General features: G+C 41.6%; 1 protein-coding gene across 5 annotated transcripts in view; it reads right to left on the bottom strand.

Moving 5' to 3' along the window:
- The window catches only part of SCAF4 (SR-related CTD associated factor 4), a 56,180-nt gene that overhangs the window by 1,670 nt on the left and 39,973 nt on the right, over nt 1-14,537 (bottom strand). For 4 of the 5 annotated variants that reach the window (XM_080919270.1, XM_080919272.1, XM_080919271.1 and 1 more), the window contains exon 20: nt 1,787-3,046. In XM_080919270.1, the coding sequence (XP_080775396.1) occupies nt 2,100-3,046 (947 nt within the window). In that variant the 3' untranslated portion in view covers nt 1,787-2,099. Of the gene's footprint in view, nt 1-1,786; nt 3,047-14,537 lie in introns of those variants that run through there. The other variant, XM_080919274.1, reaches the window with a different exon arrangement.

Raw genomic sequence — 14,537 nt, 5'->3', positions numbered from 1 at the left:
GCTTATAGGAAGTGTACTTGTTAGTAGTTATGCTAATATTTCAGGGAAACCATGTTAACTGATGTCCCTAACAGTTTTGATGGTGACTCAATGCACACTAACTGGGGAAGCATTCGGTGTAATAACAAACCGGTTGGTACTGTTTAGTGCCTCATTTCTCAGTGTTTTTAGTTGGAAATACAAGCTGCACGTCAGTTCTTAGAATCTGGCATTGGATAGTCATATGCATGTTTTATGATCTTCCCAGAAATAATTCTAATAAGGACTTAAAAGCCTAAAACCTGGCACAGCTGCTGACACATTTCTTATGTCATTAGGAAGATCTTAGATTTAAATGTCAAGTGGGAGCATATACTCAGTACTTTATGGTTTGATAAATTTTAACTTAGCACCTTGTGGTTTTAAAAATCACATCTTGGGGTGTGTGCAATGAGAGAAAAACAAGTTCATGTTCTTGCACTTGTTTTGTCCCTGGGATCAAACAGGCCATCAGGCTGGCAGAAAGTGTCTTTATTGGCTAGCCATCTTGTCTTTTAATGTAATTTGCTGAAAAGAACTTCCAGACTGTAAATCAAAGGTCCTCAGCCTGTGGGTTATGACCCCTTTGAGGTTGTATATCATATAGTCTGCCTATCAGATATTTATAATTCATAACAATAAGCATAACTAGTTGTAAACTAGCAACAATAATTTTATGGTTAGGGGTCAGCACAACATCAACTGTATTAGATGGTCACAGCATGAGGAAGGTTGAGAATCACTGCTATAAATACCTAACATTAAGTTCCTGACCCTAGACAACACCACCGCACCACCACCACTACTACCCTTTATGTTTGGTTTCTCAGGGTTTCTCTGGGTATAACCTCGGCTATCCTGGAATTCATTCTGTGTAGACCAGGCTGCCCTTGAACTTACAAGAGATCCACCTGTTCCTGCCTCCTGAGGGCTGGGATTAAAGGTCTGTGCCACCATAGCCAGGCAAAAATCATTTGGGTAACCTTTTTTGGTTTCTTGAGACAGGATTTGTGTAACCCTTGCTGTCCCGAACTTGCCCTGTAGACCAGGCTGGTGTTGAATTCAGAGATCCACCTGCCTTTGCTTGGGATTAAAGGTACACAGTACTACCCACTGGGTTCAGAAAACTTTTATGTCAGAGCTTTTCAATACTATTAGAGTCAGTTGGCTTCAGATGTAGTAGCAAAGGTTCTTGGGCTTGAAGATGGTAAAGACAACAGGCAAAGCTTACACGAAATGCTATACTATTCTTAGTCTATAAAAAGCTTTCTGGTTGCATATGTTAACACTGACCTCATTTTACACCTTAGAAATTTCAATGGGTTGATTATAAACAACACATCCAAACTTCTAAATAAGTAATGCCCAAGCAACCAGGTAATTTGTAGTATAATATATTATGTTGGAAATTCAATTATCTTCCCTAGCAAAACTTTTACAAATCAATTAGGGCAACATTACCACAAAGCCAAGAAGGAGGGAAAAAAAAAAAACCTGAACTGCAAACACAAATTTCTTAGTTGAACATTAAGATCACTAACCTTTTATGATCAAAATACTAAAAAAAAGAATAAAACTCCAAGTATTGGCAAATACTACCTAAGTGTCTTTTTTTTTTTCCCCATCAAAGAAGTCTAATTTAGACTCCAACAATTACTAACAGCTCAATCTTTGATGGCTAACATCCGTTCCACCTTAATGCAGTGTATGAAGAATAGCACACATTAAAGTTTGTTACGAAAATAGAGTTTATTAAAAACATCCCTATTGTTTGAGGAGCTTTTCACCGTTACCTTATCTTAAATTAAAAAAAAAAAAAAAAATAGAGAGCACTTCTAATTAGGATTTGTAAACTTTTAAAAGTCAAAACTTTTAAAAAGTTACAGCAAAAAAAGAGTAATATATCTTCAGTATTTTTTGTTATTTTGTGGCTATTTTTAAATAGAAGGGAAGCAATCAAATTGCTTACAATCCCCACCAACTACTGTGGGGTGATGGAGCAGGAGCAAATATTATACAGCATCTGTACACCTCATGTTCTACACCCAAGTGTCACTGTCACATTCTGTCAAATCCAGTCTCTAGCGAGGAGCCTCTGCTGCTGAGCCAGAATCCTTCTCGGGTTCAACGGATGAGGTAGCCTCAGCAGGTGACTCTTCAGGTTTTACCACTGTGGCCATGGCCTCCCCCTTATTAAGTTCTGAAACAGTGTCTATGTTTCCCACTTGGCTAAGGGGAGGTTCGACAGCTTTGTTACCACCTGCCCTGTCTGCCACCTCGTGCTTCTCCTTTCCTCGATTTTCTTCCTTCTCTCTACGGGACTCTCTATCTCTAGAATCCCTGTCTCTGTCCCGATGCCCGCTAGAGCGTCTACTTCTCTCTTCCAAGTCTCTGTGCCTGTCCCGGTCAGGGCTCCTTCTTCCCCACTCTCTCCTTTCACGGTTACTATTATCTCTATCATCATTACGGCTCCCATACCGTTCCCGGTCATTTTCCACCCTACTTCCAAAAGATCTTCTTCCAAACCTTTCTTGGTCTCTACCTGAGTTGAACTGCTGCCTGTTCTCATTTCTAAACTGCTGTGGCTGCTGAGCTGGCGCTGGCTGTGACGGTGCTGGCTGCTGTGCCTGTGACTGCTGCGGTGGTGGCTGCTGCGGCTGTTGCGGCTGTTGCTGTTGCTGCTGTGGTTGTTGCTGCCTTCCATCTCTGTCTTCTGATCCTCCTGGGCCTGGCCCTGGGCCCCCAAGCCCTGGCATCCCACCAGGCCTAACAAAAGGACCATGTGGTGGAAAAGGCCCTTTCATTCCATGAGGTGGAGGCATAGCAAAGCCCCCTGGTCCTGGTGGCGGACCCCTGTGCATCATGTGAGGTGGCATGGGTCGAGGTGGCATCATAGGGAACCTTTGCAAGTGTGGTGGAGGCATCCCTGGGGGGCGCTGGAGTGGGATCAGGCCAGGTCTGGCACCGAGAAGACCGGTAGAGGGTGCCTGGAGCCCAATCACAGGACCAGGTGCAACTCCTTGAGTGCCTGAAAGAAAACCCAGATGAAAATGTAAATGCAGTTTACTTTTAGTCTCCTGTGGACTTGTAAAGAAAAATACAATTCAGTCCTATGTCAATGTCACCCTGACTTCATGCTGGCCTAACCCTATATGAGCCAGTAACTAAGGCTCATTGCTAGGTAACCATTACAAGCAGACAAAAAAAATTACTGAGATAACTGTGATCGTGTAATTTTTTTGGTCAGTTGCTTTCTCTACAGCCCTCTTCAGAGCTGTTTTACCAACACTTGAAGACATCTAAGGATGTCTCACTGTGCTATGTTCAGTGAGATAAAGGAAGGCCTGCATTTACTGTGAGCTATTTAAGACAGCAGAAGGGTATGTCTCAGCCCAAGCATACAATCTGGTTTCATGTCTTAGTGTGTCTACCGTGGAGGACAGTGACTTAAAGCATCTTTAGCTAGGATGTCCCGTTAGACTGCTCCATGTATCCTCAGACAGCCAGCGTCCACGCACATGCAAAGCTTATTTTCCACTTTCCTAAGCACCATGGAAAGTGTAACCCATCAGGTCAGCATGACTGCTGCTGGGCCATGGGGACCCTCAGCCGCAGTTATTCTTCTTCCACAAGCAGGAAGACCCACACACTGACACGGTTTATAAAGTCACACTTGCACACTGGCTTTCCTTCTGGTTTGCAGGAGAGTCTGCTCATTCCGGAATCATATAAGTTCAACCCAGCACGTACAGTAGGGTAAAGGACTTGTTTTTGTCCTGAGAAGTAGGCAGTAAATCTCATTCTCTCCAAATGCAAAGAACAAATGGCACTGTGATAAAAAGTGATTCTGATAGTAAAAGGTAGTAGTCACATCTCTACCCATGTACCACAGAAAAGTCTAAGTAAGTGAGTTTAGGACCATCAGAATGACAATGCTCATCAGAAGTGCCAGTGTGACAGAAATCCACTGTAATTTTAAGTTTACAAGTTGAGTCAACTTAATTTACCCACTACAGAAAATTAGCAAAAATAAGCCCCGAAAGTTCCTACATTTTCTGTATGGACAGTCAGCACTAAGGGTGAACCAGAATTCCAATTCCAGTTCCGACTCATCATAATGTATGAGTCTGGCTAGAATTAATCACTCAATGTATAAAATACCAGCTTATAATACCGTAAACCACAAAGTTCAATGAGTGCACAAAGATGAACATTCCTCAGGAATTATTTTCGTTATCCACTGGAATCCTCCAAGAAGGGGAAAGAGCCACCTGCCACTTTAAATGGTGAAACTCAGTGCCTGCTCAAGTGACTACACATTATTACTGCACACGTTTTGTCTAAAAAGATGATACTCTAGGACGAAGCAGGACATTTTTAATACAATATCGATTACACTTTAGGTCCTTTACTAGCTGAGAACTTAAAGCCAATCAAACTCCCGTTGTGCAGCTGTGAGCCTCGTGAATGCAGAAGGGCTTTCAGAGTATGCTGAGAAATTCCTAGCCAACTTACTGGACTACCAGCTTGACTAAGGCCAAAATCTTAAGTAGCAAACTTAGTCAGTACTTTTAGTACTCTGAGAATGTCACACAAAAGCACCTAAGACACACCATTCCTCTCACTTAACAGGGTCCCTTTACATAAAAGTTGCCCGGCACTGACTAAGCCCAAGGCATAATCATAATCCCAAGCATTATATGGATGGGGCTGAGGAACCCAAAACACCATTAGACTTGACTTTGCTATCATCTTTTGTTAGAAAGTTTATTTTCAAGGAGTTAAGGACTGATGCTCACTGTTAGGTTGGTTTAGCATTTTCTAGTGCTCACTATAGATTCACTGTAACAATCTTAAAACACTCTAAACATTCAGACAAGTCTGAGAAAGTAAAACCATTCATTTAGGGCAATGGGAGGTCCTTAACCACCAACCTGACGGTGGAAGGAAATGCAAGACCAATCCCACATCACAGAGAAGATAAAATGAAAATCTTTATTAGCAAAAACCCGTTCCTGTGCTTATTCTCATAAACCCTTCACAGGATGGACTTGAAGATGTGCAGGAATACCTGGGCCAATACATGAGATCATGTATTTAAACCTCCTATAAAGTGAAATAAAGAAAAACAAAACAAATGCCCCCCCCCATCTATTGCCTAGTGTAAATGTTTCTATTTGGAATTTGCTCTAAATATTATACAACCAAATCTTGGTCGTTTTGTTAGGATATCCTCTTAAGATGCTGAAAAGCTCCCCCCCTCGCTGCAGCTCCTTTTCTGCTATTTTTGCAGTAAAAGCACACTACTTCTGTAATAAAGGTTATAATTAAAATGTATAAAGTGAATCCTGTAATAGGCACACAGGCAGACAAACGCAAACTTCTTCCAGGGAATCTTTAGGCCAGCACTACACAGCAGTAAAACAGAAAAGATGTGGAAAGTAAACACTGATTAGGTTTATCTTTTCAAGAAGCAACTACTTAATACACCAAAATTTTACTATGTACTTGTTTCGGTTTGGAAATTAAAACCAAATCTTCCTTTCGATGTCAGCTGCTACAGATACCACAGCATGATGGTAATGGACCAGAGGTGGAGCTGAGACAATGGAGCTTAGACGGGAACACAGAAGAGGTCTGTGTTGGCCCAGGACCAGCATGGAGAAGGGAAGATGTGATTGGGCAGAGGGAACAACTTTTGAAAAAGCTAGTACTCCACTGAGGCAGGGGTGCACCCACTGTTCAAGAGAACAGCAGGAGGGTGACCTTGGGTACAGAGAGGAGACCCTCTAGAAACAAGGCTTATGAAGCTGATCAGGTGGGCCTAGGCAATGCAGGGACCTTGAATGTCATGATAAATAACTGGCCTTTGCCTAATTAATGGAGGAAACTAGAGTGGGATCCTGAGCAGATGAATGATCCTGTTTATTCTGAAAAACAGAAAACAAACAAAAAACCAAACCTTTCCTGGTAAACGGTGCTCAGAAAACAGAGGGTCAGACCATTGGATTAAAGGTTAGGCTCTTACCCTCAAACATCTCAGAATGCAACAGGTAAACTAAGTCAGGAGCTAGGGTAGGAGATGCACTGAGACCAGCGAGTGAGCAGGACTGAATCTGGGATTAAGACACACAGACCTCTGTACGAATAGAGGCATCAATACAAGATTACAAACAATGTTAGATTAATGAAAAAGGTCGCATCTTAGCACCAAACAGGACAGGACAGCCTTGCTGAATATGCATGTAAGCAGCAGATCATGTTTGTACTCAGGGCTCAGCAGGGCAGAATAATACTGGCCAAATGGAGAAATAGCTTAGACCTGAGAAGTCAATACACCATACACACTATTAGTTTCTAGTAAAACAAGGTTTGGGAGAAATTGGGGGGGGGGGGGGGTCCAAACGCCTGCCTGTAATCCTAGAACTCAGAATGTGGAGGCCAGAGGATGATAGGCTTTGGGATAGCCCGGGTTAGAAAGTAAGACTGGGGTAAGGTGGAGGTGGTAAGAACAAAACAAAAACAGAAGTTAAACTCAAAATAACTGCATTTACTAATAATCTCCTTAATGGCTGCTTTAGTTAAATCAGACACTACTATGGCAGGAGAGATCTATGGAAGGGTTTAGGGCAGGTGGAAGGCCACCAATCCACAGGCAGAAATTTCTGAGGGTGAAAAGGACACAAGAAAACAAGGGCTTTCAGCTGAAGCCCCCAGAGGGCACAGTTTACTTTATCTTTAAAGAACAGCAGGGACTTCCATGTGCAGAGGACTGGGAGAGCAGGTGCACAAGGCAAAGAATCTGAGCCCCATCTCTACTTGGCCAACCCTGTCTCCACTTCACTGGAAAACCAGGCATTTCTAGCCACTGCCTCACCTCTAGCAGCTAAGGCTTCATCACTAGTAACTACTCAGCTCACATTCAGCCACCCTGCCCCCATTACTCTGAGATTATGTTCCCAACAACCTCAAACCCCACCAAGCCTACACCCTAAAGTCCTCCTTGGTTCTCAACATAGCTACCTAGAAAAGTCCCCAAACCAGTTTTGTTATTTTAAAAAAAAAAAATCTGTGGCATTTGAGACTGACTACAGGCCCTGCCACGGAGTCACATTTTGATCCCCAATATTCATTTTAAATCTGGGTCTAAGCATGGCTGTAAGTCACTCCAACCCCAAGTACACGGACTGGCTTCCTCAAGAGATTTATTTCTTAATTACAAGAACACTCTGCCTGGCAACCTTATTTTCCCAACACATATCCCACATCCAGGGCATCTATTTCATGGCTACTGTTTCTCCTCAGGCAGTTCATTTCTAGCTGATTCAGTTAATAACTTTAGTAAGGTAAAATTTCCACATTTTCTAATGTGCTCATAGAAAAATTTCAAGCCAATGGTTTTTGCATATCTCCCTCCCTCCCTCCCGCAGCCCAACCCACCAGCTACTTTTTATTTCTATGAACTTGCCTATTAACCAACATTTCACAAAATGGAATCATACAAGATAATACAATACGTAGTCCTTTGAGTGGCTCCTTCCACTTGGCATTTTTCCAAGGTTCATCCAAGTCGTGTAGCATGAACAAGTACTTCACTTACAAATAGTCTTCCATTATGTGAACACACCATTTTCTATTTTTATTGTACTTGGGTTTTGCAAAACAATGTTTTTTGTTTGCTTGCACCTGTGAGAGCTGGATCCATCCACTCCTCCCTATTAACCGACTACACCCTTCTTTCTTGTATCAGCTTTTCTAGAATCACCCACTATCTACGAATAGAAATGAAGATAACCCCTTTCCCTGCCATCTTTCAGTATTCAACCACGTGTTCCTATAAAATAACTCTCCTCAGGGATAGCTAAACTCGTCACTCTGGGAAATCTACCACAGCAAGAGCTTTCTTTTCCTTAGGGCTAATGCCGAAGGCTCAGCACTTTTGTTCTCTGAGACGGCAGGCATCCTGCTACTTGTTACAGGTTGGCCTTAAACTTAGGGACCTCTTGCTTCTATGTCCTGGGTTTTGGGATTGCACAGTCTGAAGCCACCATAGCAAGATTTAGGAGTTTTGAGCCAGCAATGGCACTTGGAAGCTCATCTCTTGCCCTCTCTATCCTTACATGACTCCAGAGTACTTCCGGTGTTCTAGCCCACTGGCTCCATCTTTATACGCCTGTCTGCTGGACAACAGTGAAAGAGCCGCAGGAAACGGCAGGCTCCCACTGGAGCAGGCTTACCTTGACTTCAACCCTAACAATCACAGCCATGGGACCTCAGCTTCAATTTGTCCAGCAACTGATTAAACTTGCAACTGCTGAGAGCTGCCAGTACCTTATTTTCAACTGTGAAATGTTTAAAGATTCTAGAGCTATGCCCATTTACCAATCATGTTTCTGTAACTCTATACACCCCTATGACATGGGATATTATCTTCATGTCTTATGAATGTATCTCTCTAGAATTCATCCCCAGTTCCTGTGAACCCCCCCCCCAACAATGGCCACCACCCAAGTCATAGCACCAACTGCTCACTTCCATGAGATATATGTACACATTTGGTCCTTTTCACACGGCACGCTGAAGTGGGACAGTCCTGAAGGGCCTACCTTCAGAAGGCATCCAGATCACAGACTGCTGTACCATCCATATGGAGCTGCTGGTCTTACCAGTTCTAGAAGCCAGCACCATTCCCACTGCATACCCTATATCCATTGGCTAGTCTCTGAGACTGCTCTATTCCAGCTCTACCAGTCTCTTGTGGCTCCTCAAGGCAAATAAAGTTGCTTCTTAATCCAGGTTGCCTTTCACTGGTGTACCTGAAATGCCAGATCTTAGTACTTACGTGGCTTATTTTTCCTTTATCCTCTACTTGGGTTTCTTTCTCAAAGTTACTTCCTCCAAATGCCCACCTGGCCATCGTATTGACAATGGTGCAGCTCAGTAGCTTCACCCACTAACACACCTCTACTTCCTCTCCTTCAATGCAAGGGCTCCGAGGGGTATTACTCATTTCCCACAGAAATAGACACACCAGGGAGACAGATCTGACTGTCCACCCTGTTCTCTTTAGTACCTGGAAGGTACTTGGTACAGAGTAGGTCCTCAGGAGACATGGACCGATGAATAACACCCATATTTGGATGATGGTTACAGAAGTGGTAAATAATCTTAGCAACAAGATATTTCCCTTGATGAGAGTAGTCTACAGGTACCAAAGTGGTGAAAATCTTTTCAACATAAACCATGAAGACCCCGAACTTTGAAAACACTGCATTTTCCCCCTTGTCTAATCACTGTTGTTTTGTTTACATTGACCAACAGAATGATCACTGTGTATCTCCCACTGGGCAGGGTGGGTAGGTGGATGGTGTTCCTTATACATGAAGAAACATGGACAAACCACTCATTCCTGCTCTATTTGTACTTCGGGGATTCAATCGGTAAACAGTCCACACGAGCCAAGTGTCAGGACTCCCTCTAGCCCACTACCAATGACCCTTAATTTCTCAACCAATTCCTGCAGATCTGTAGGTAAATACACACACGTATTTATTCAATCAACCAATCAACAGAAGTCATGTTCTATGTTGCTATCCTACCTTCAGAAAGCTCGCATGAGACTACAATTACCACGTGGGTTTCCTGCCCTAGATTCACCAGTTCAGTCCCTATGGGCTTTTCCTTTGAGAACCCCCACAATGCATGCAGTGAGCTGAGCTGTGTTGGAAGCTGGTGAAAACTTAAGGAATTACTTTTCAAGAATGAGAGAGAGCACATTTCATTTACAGTTGCAAACAGGACCTTACATGCCACCACAAACTCTTTCAGAGGAGCTGGAAAAAGGCACACACTGAGACGTCTCATCTACTTTAGCAAATGGGATACTATATATTGATGCAAGAATTTTAAATGAAATCTGAGTGTCAGCAATGTTTTAAAGATATTCTGAATTTTTCTAAACAAAATAAGACATTGTATGGCAAATTAGCCTATACCATTTATAACTACTTTAAAAAAATTAATTCATGTGGCACTTGCTAAGTATCTCAAGGTAATAGAAAGGTGTAACTATGACTTAACTGAGTCTCACTACTTGATAATAAACTCGATCCACGTTAACCTTCCATTACTCAACTCTCTGTGGGCACTTTCATTTTCAGTGTTAGCTGGAGTCACCTATGTCTATGAAATCCCATCTAGGTTCTAGGTTCCCAAGTTTGTTTCTGCCCTCCCACTCTCAACAAACCCTCAAAAATAAGGTGAAAGGCTTACTTCAGGCTAGTTAACAGCAGGTAGGTAATGACAGCCTCAGGGGACATGGAGACAATGTAGCACCTAGAGGTTTAATATAAGATTTTCCTCATGCTTTGCCTTTTTAGATAACACGTTGTATTTGTATATAAAAAGTCATATCCTGGGCACATTTCTGTAGCAGAGTAACATTACTTCTGTATCAGTCACCAAACAGCATAGTATACATTAAGCTGAAGGCACTGTAATGAACACTTCCAATCCACTAGGGGAACATTTTGGTAGGTACTTTTAAGGCTTTCAAAAAAAGACTTTTACAAAGTGTCAATGGGCTTCTTAGTATATCTTCCTAGCTTTTAATTTAGTATAACCACATTAAAGTTCAGTATCAAAGTATTAAAAAGCAGACATTGTTTTTAAAAACTAGGTATTACTCTATTTAAAAAACTGTAATTTCTCTAATTTTCTCTTGATAGTCTGTTCTTTCATATTAATAACTGATATACAAATAACAGATTAGTGCTTTAATGTTCTAATTTAAATATCGTTTAAAACCACTAGTTATAAAAATTATAAAGTTCAAGACTGAGCAGAGAAATCTACAGCTAAACTATCAGAAATCAAATACCCATTTTCAAACAATACTGAAATACAGGTAAAACTATTAAATCTTCTAGGTACATTTTAGGGCTCTAAATATAAAAATCAAAGATATTTTATATAATTTACAAACCAATTGAATCCTTGGTTTTTCTTGAGAAGCCCTAGTCTGAAATCAATTCAATGCCTGCTGCAGCTATGTAGAAACTCAAGTGTGCCGGCCCACACACTAGCAACTCAGCGAACAAGCCATCACTGTGTGACTCTTGCTTTAAAACCACCTTGACTTAGAGCAAAGAAAAAGTAACCTTACATGCAGATTACTCTCAGAAGTGAGATGTCACCATCTGCCCATTGAATGACAAAAGCAGGGAGGGTGAGAATCTGTTTGTGACAGGAATGGACAAGTGATGTCTGTCAGAGGCTTTACTGTCCCACAAAAGGAATCAATTCCAGTTGGCAGTCTGTGTCTTGAAATATATTCTGGATATCCTTGTAACACAGGACAGATAGGTAACACAAACACACTTTTTGTGTACTTTTTTTATTGTTTGGAACACCAAAGTAACCCAAACTTTACATTTACAATTAACGTTTTAATAAAATATGCTGTACATCATATTAGCAATACATATCATACAAAAGTTCTGAAAGGCAAACACAGATGTTTATACAATCAAAAGAAAGAATGGGATTGCAACCATCCATCTTCTCTTCTAGATGACTGACAACTGCAGGTGCTGTCTTTAGCTTTGACAAAGCACTAAGGGTTTCAGCTACTTTGGCCCATGAGATGCTAAATCTAGTACTCTTTAAAATCAAATAATAATGAATAATAGTTGCATGCCTAGTCGTTTATACTTTCAAATGGTCAGTACTATTAAAAGAATCAAAATGGTCTCAAAAATATGGTGGAAACTTGGGTCGTTCCAAATTCAGAGTTGGTTTTTTTTTTTTTTTTTTTTGGTAGGGAGGGCTGGGGTGGGGCACCTAAGCTCAGCTCTATCTAGCAACAGGCTGTTATCTCCAAGTTAACATTCAAACTCATCCGATGACAGAAAGTTCTCAGTAGCAAATAATCCCAACCACCCCACTATCTTTCCCATTATGGTTAGCCCTCAAGATGAAATTTTGATCTGCTTAACATCTAGTAAGCCTGTGCTGCTTCAAAACTACTGGCACACATTAGAAATAACTGTCAATGATACATGGCAAGAACACTATTGGATATCTACTGCAGAAAGACTTGTAATACTGAGTTGTGTTATGAAATAAAATGCTGCTATGATTTAATGTATTTTCTGAGTATGTCAAATGGTGAAGATTGAATACTTGTGATCTAGTCTTATGTAGCTTAAAATGCACAAGCAACTATACAAAGATAAACTGTTGATCACAGTGTGCTTTCTACTTGAGAACACACAGGGCTTATGAGTTAGAGCCCAGCAGCGTCAGCAGACTGCGAAGACAGCGCCCGTCTCTAGATGTCCTCAGTGCGCCTACCGTTTCTTACCTGTGACAGCTAAGTGCCTCCCAGGTGGCAGGCATTCTGAGTGTTAGCCACTGAATCGTCACCACTCCCTGGTGTGTCCATGTATTTCCCGTTATAGACGAGGAAATGGGATTTCAGCATTAGCCTCTAGGAATAGTGTTCTGGTCAACAAAACATCTCTTCTTACAGACTCATGGAAACATCAGAGCACCAGGAAAAGAGGGAATACCTAGTCCCTAAGTTCCCACAAGGAGGATCAACAACACCTGCACCCAGGTCGTGGTCCACTGTGACACCATAGTGTGATCCTTGCGTTCCTCAATCAAAGTGGTGGAACTGTGATGCTTTTGAATAAATTCTCCTTTATTTGAATGCACATGGAAACAACAACAACACCTTACTTAAAAAATCAAAACAAAACCAAAAAACAAAAACCAGCTCACCCCTGTCAAGCAGGAGGAGGGATGGGTAAGTACTGTGACATTTACGGGTACAGGTATCTCCAAGGATCAGCTTCCTTTGTGATTCTTGTGACAGATGACAACGTGAGGTGAGTGCTGGGATGATGGGAGTGTGAGGGACTAGTACTACCCCGCAGAAGTCCTGGGGTGAGGACAAAGGCAGTTCGGGTGGACACCCACTCACCTTTTCAAAGGGCTTGCTCTACTACAATGTGAGAATCAGGTCAAGAATGTTTTCATATTAAACTTTTGTAATAATAAGAAAACCAAAGCTTATTTCTCTGAAAGGTCAAGATTTATGTGACTATCTTTGTTGTTTCAAGGTTTCTTAGAGACAGGGGCTTGCTATGTAGCTCAGGCTGGTCTCCAACTCAAGATCCTTGGACTGCAGCCTCCCGAGTTCTGGGTATACAGTGCCACAAAGCCCAGCATGTTTCCAGATTTTTGACTGAAGGCATGCACAAGATTTTCCTTCTGTTAACGGAAACTAGACTATTCAATGTTAGTTTAAAGTACTTATTTTAATAAAAGTTTCCATTTTTATTTTATATCAAAATTTAAACCTTCCAGGATTTCAAACTACCTTCAAATTTCAACTTTTGTCTTAGAAGTTATAGACAAAGATAATCAAAAGTGAAGCCCTGCATTATAAGCCACTCCTTTACCTGCCCCCGCACCCCAACCCACACACACTCAGGGAAACCAGTTTCTCATGACCTTCCATCTTGTGAGGGAAGGACACACAGAAAGTTCAAGAGGTAACGAGAACCGTGGAGGGAGAGTCGATGTTCTTCAGCCGTGCTGTGCTTACCACAGTAAACTTGTAAGCTTACAGACTTTTGTTTTATTTCATTTTGGTTGCAAAGGTTAAGTTGTCTGTTCAGTGGTGGTAGGGTTTTGGGGCAATAGAGGGTAAATAGAGGCAGGCACTTACTCCAAACAGGAGTACTTAGGAGCAGTGGCTAGCAAACTCTTGGAGATTTTTAAATCTTTCTATTAGTTCAGTGAAGTTATGATCACCCGTGCACACAACTCTGTAAGCTACAGGCAACCTGATAACCACGGGACTCAGACGGACTCTTCCCAAGTCAGAGGTGTGCACAGGTGAGAAGGACTGGAGGAAGGACTTATTAGAAAACTGCACCTGACTCAGGTTCTAAGATTCCTGTGTAAGTACATTAGAAATAGGAAAAAATCCTATCCAAGTGAGGCCAGGCAGGACTGGTATCCCATGGTGCCTCTGCTATCCCCATACATGGTAAGCCTTGAAGCACCCTTCATCACACAAACCACCTTCCCAGATCCTTCTCTAACATTCCTTTCCTGTTTACTAAGGAAATTCAAAGTAAAGTTCATTATAAGTCCTGAAGTTCAGCCTGAACAAGGGCAGTATAGCCACTTAAAAAGAAATTTGCATGTTTATTATAAATTAGTTAAGATGTTAGAGAAGAGTAAATAGCTCTTTCTGAAATCTACACCCAGTCCCACGCCACGGAAGGTTCTGAGAGCAAATGTGCACACACATGCACACCTCTGAAAAGAAAACTCACACTCACAAGAACTAACTGCCCATTGGGAGAATCAAATGTAATTATACTTGGTAATATCACTTCAAGTATGATTTATTACCTTAAAAGATGGTCTATTATAAAAACTATGTGATGTGAAGCAAGTCACTTATATAAGGATAACTGTAAAGCCTCTAGGCTGTACCT

The sequence above is a fragment of the Micromys minutus genome (genome assembly GCF_963924665.1).
Source record: "Micromys minutus genome assembly, chromosome: 7".
Lineage (NCBI taxonomy): Eukaryota > Metazoa > Chordata > Mammalia > Rodentia > Muridae > Micromys > Micromys minutus.
This window is presented reverse-complemented; position numbering and strand designations above follow the sequence as displayed.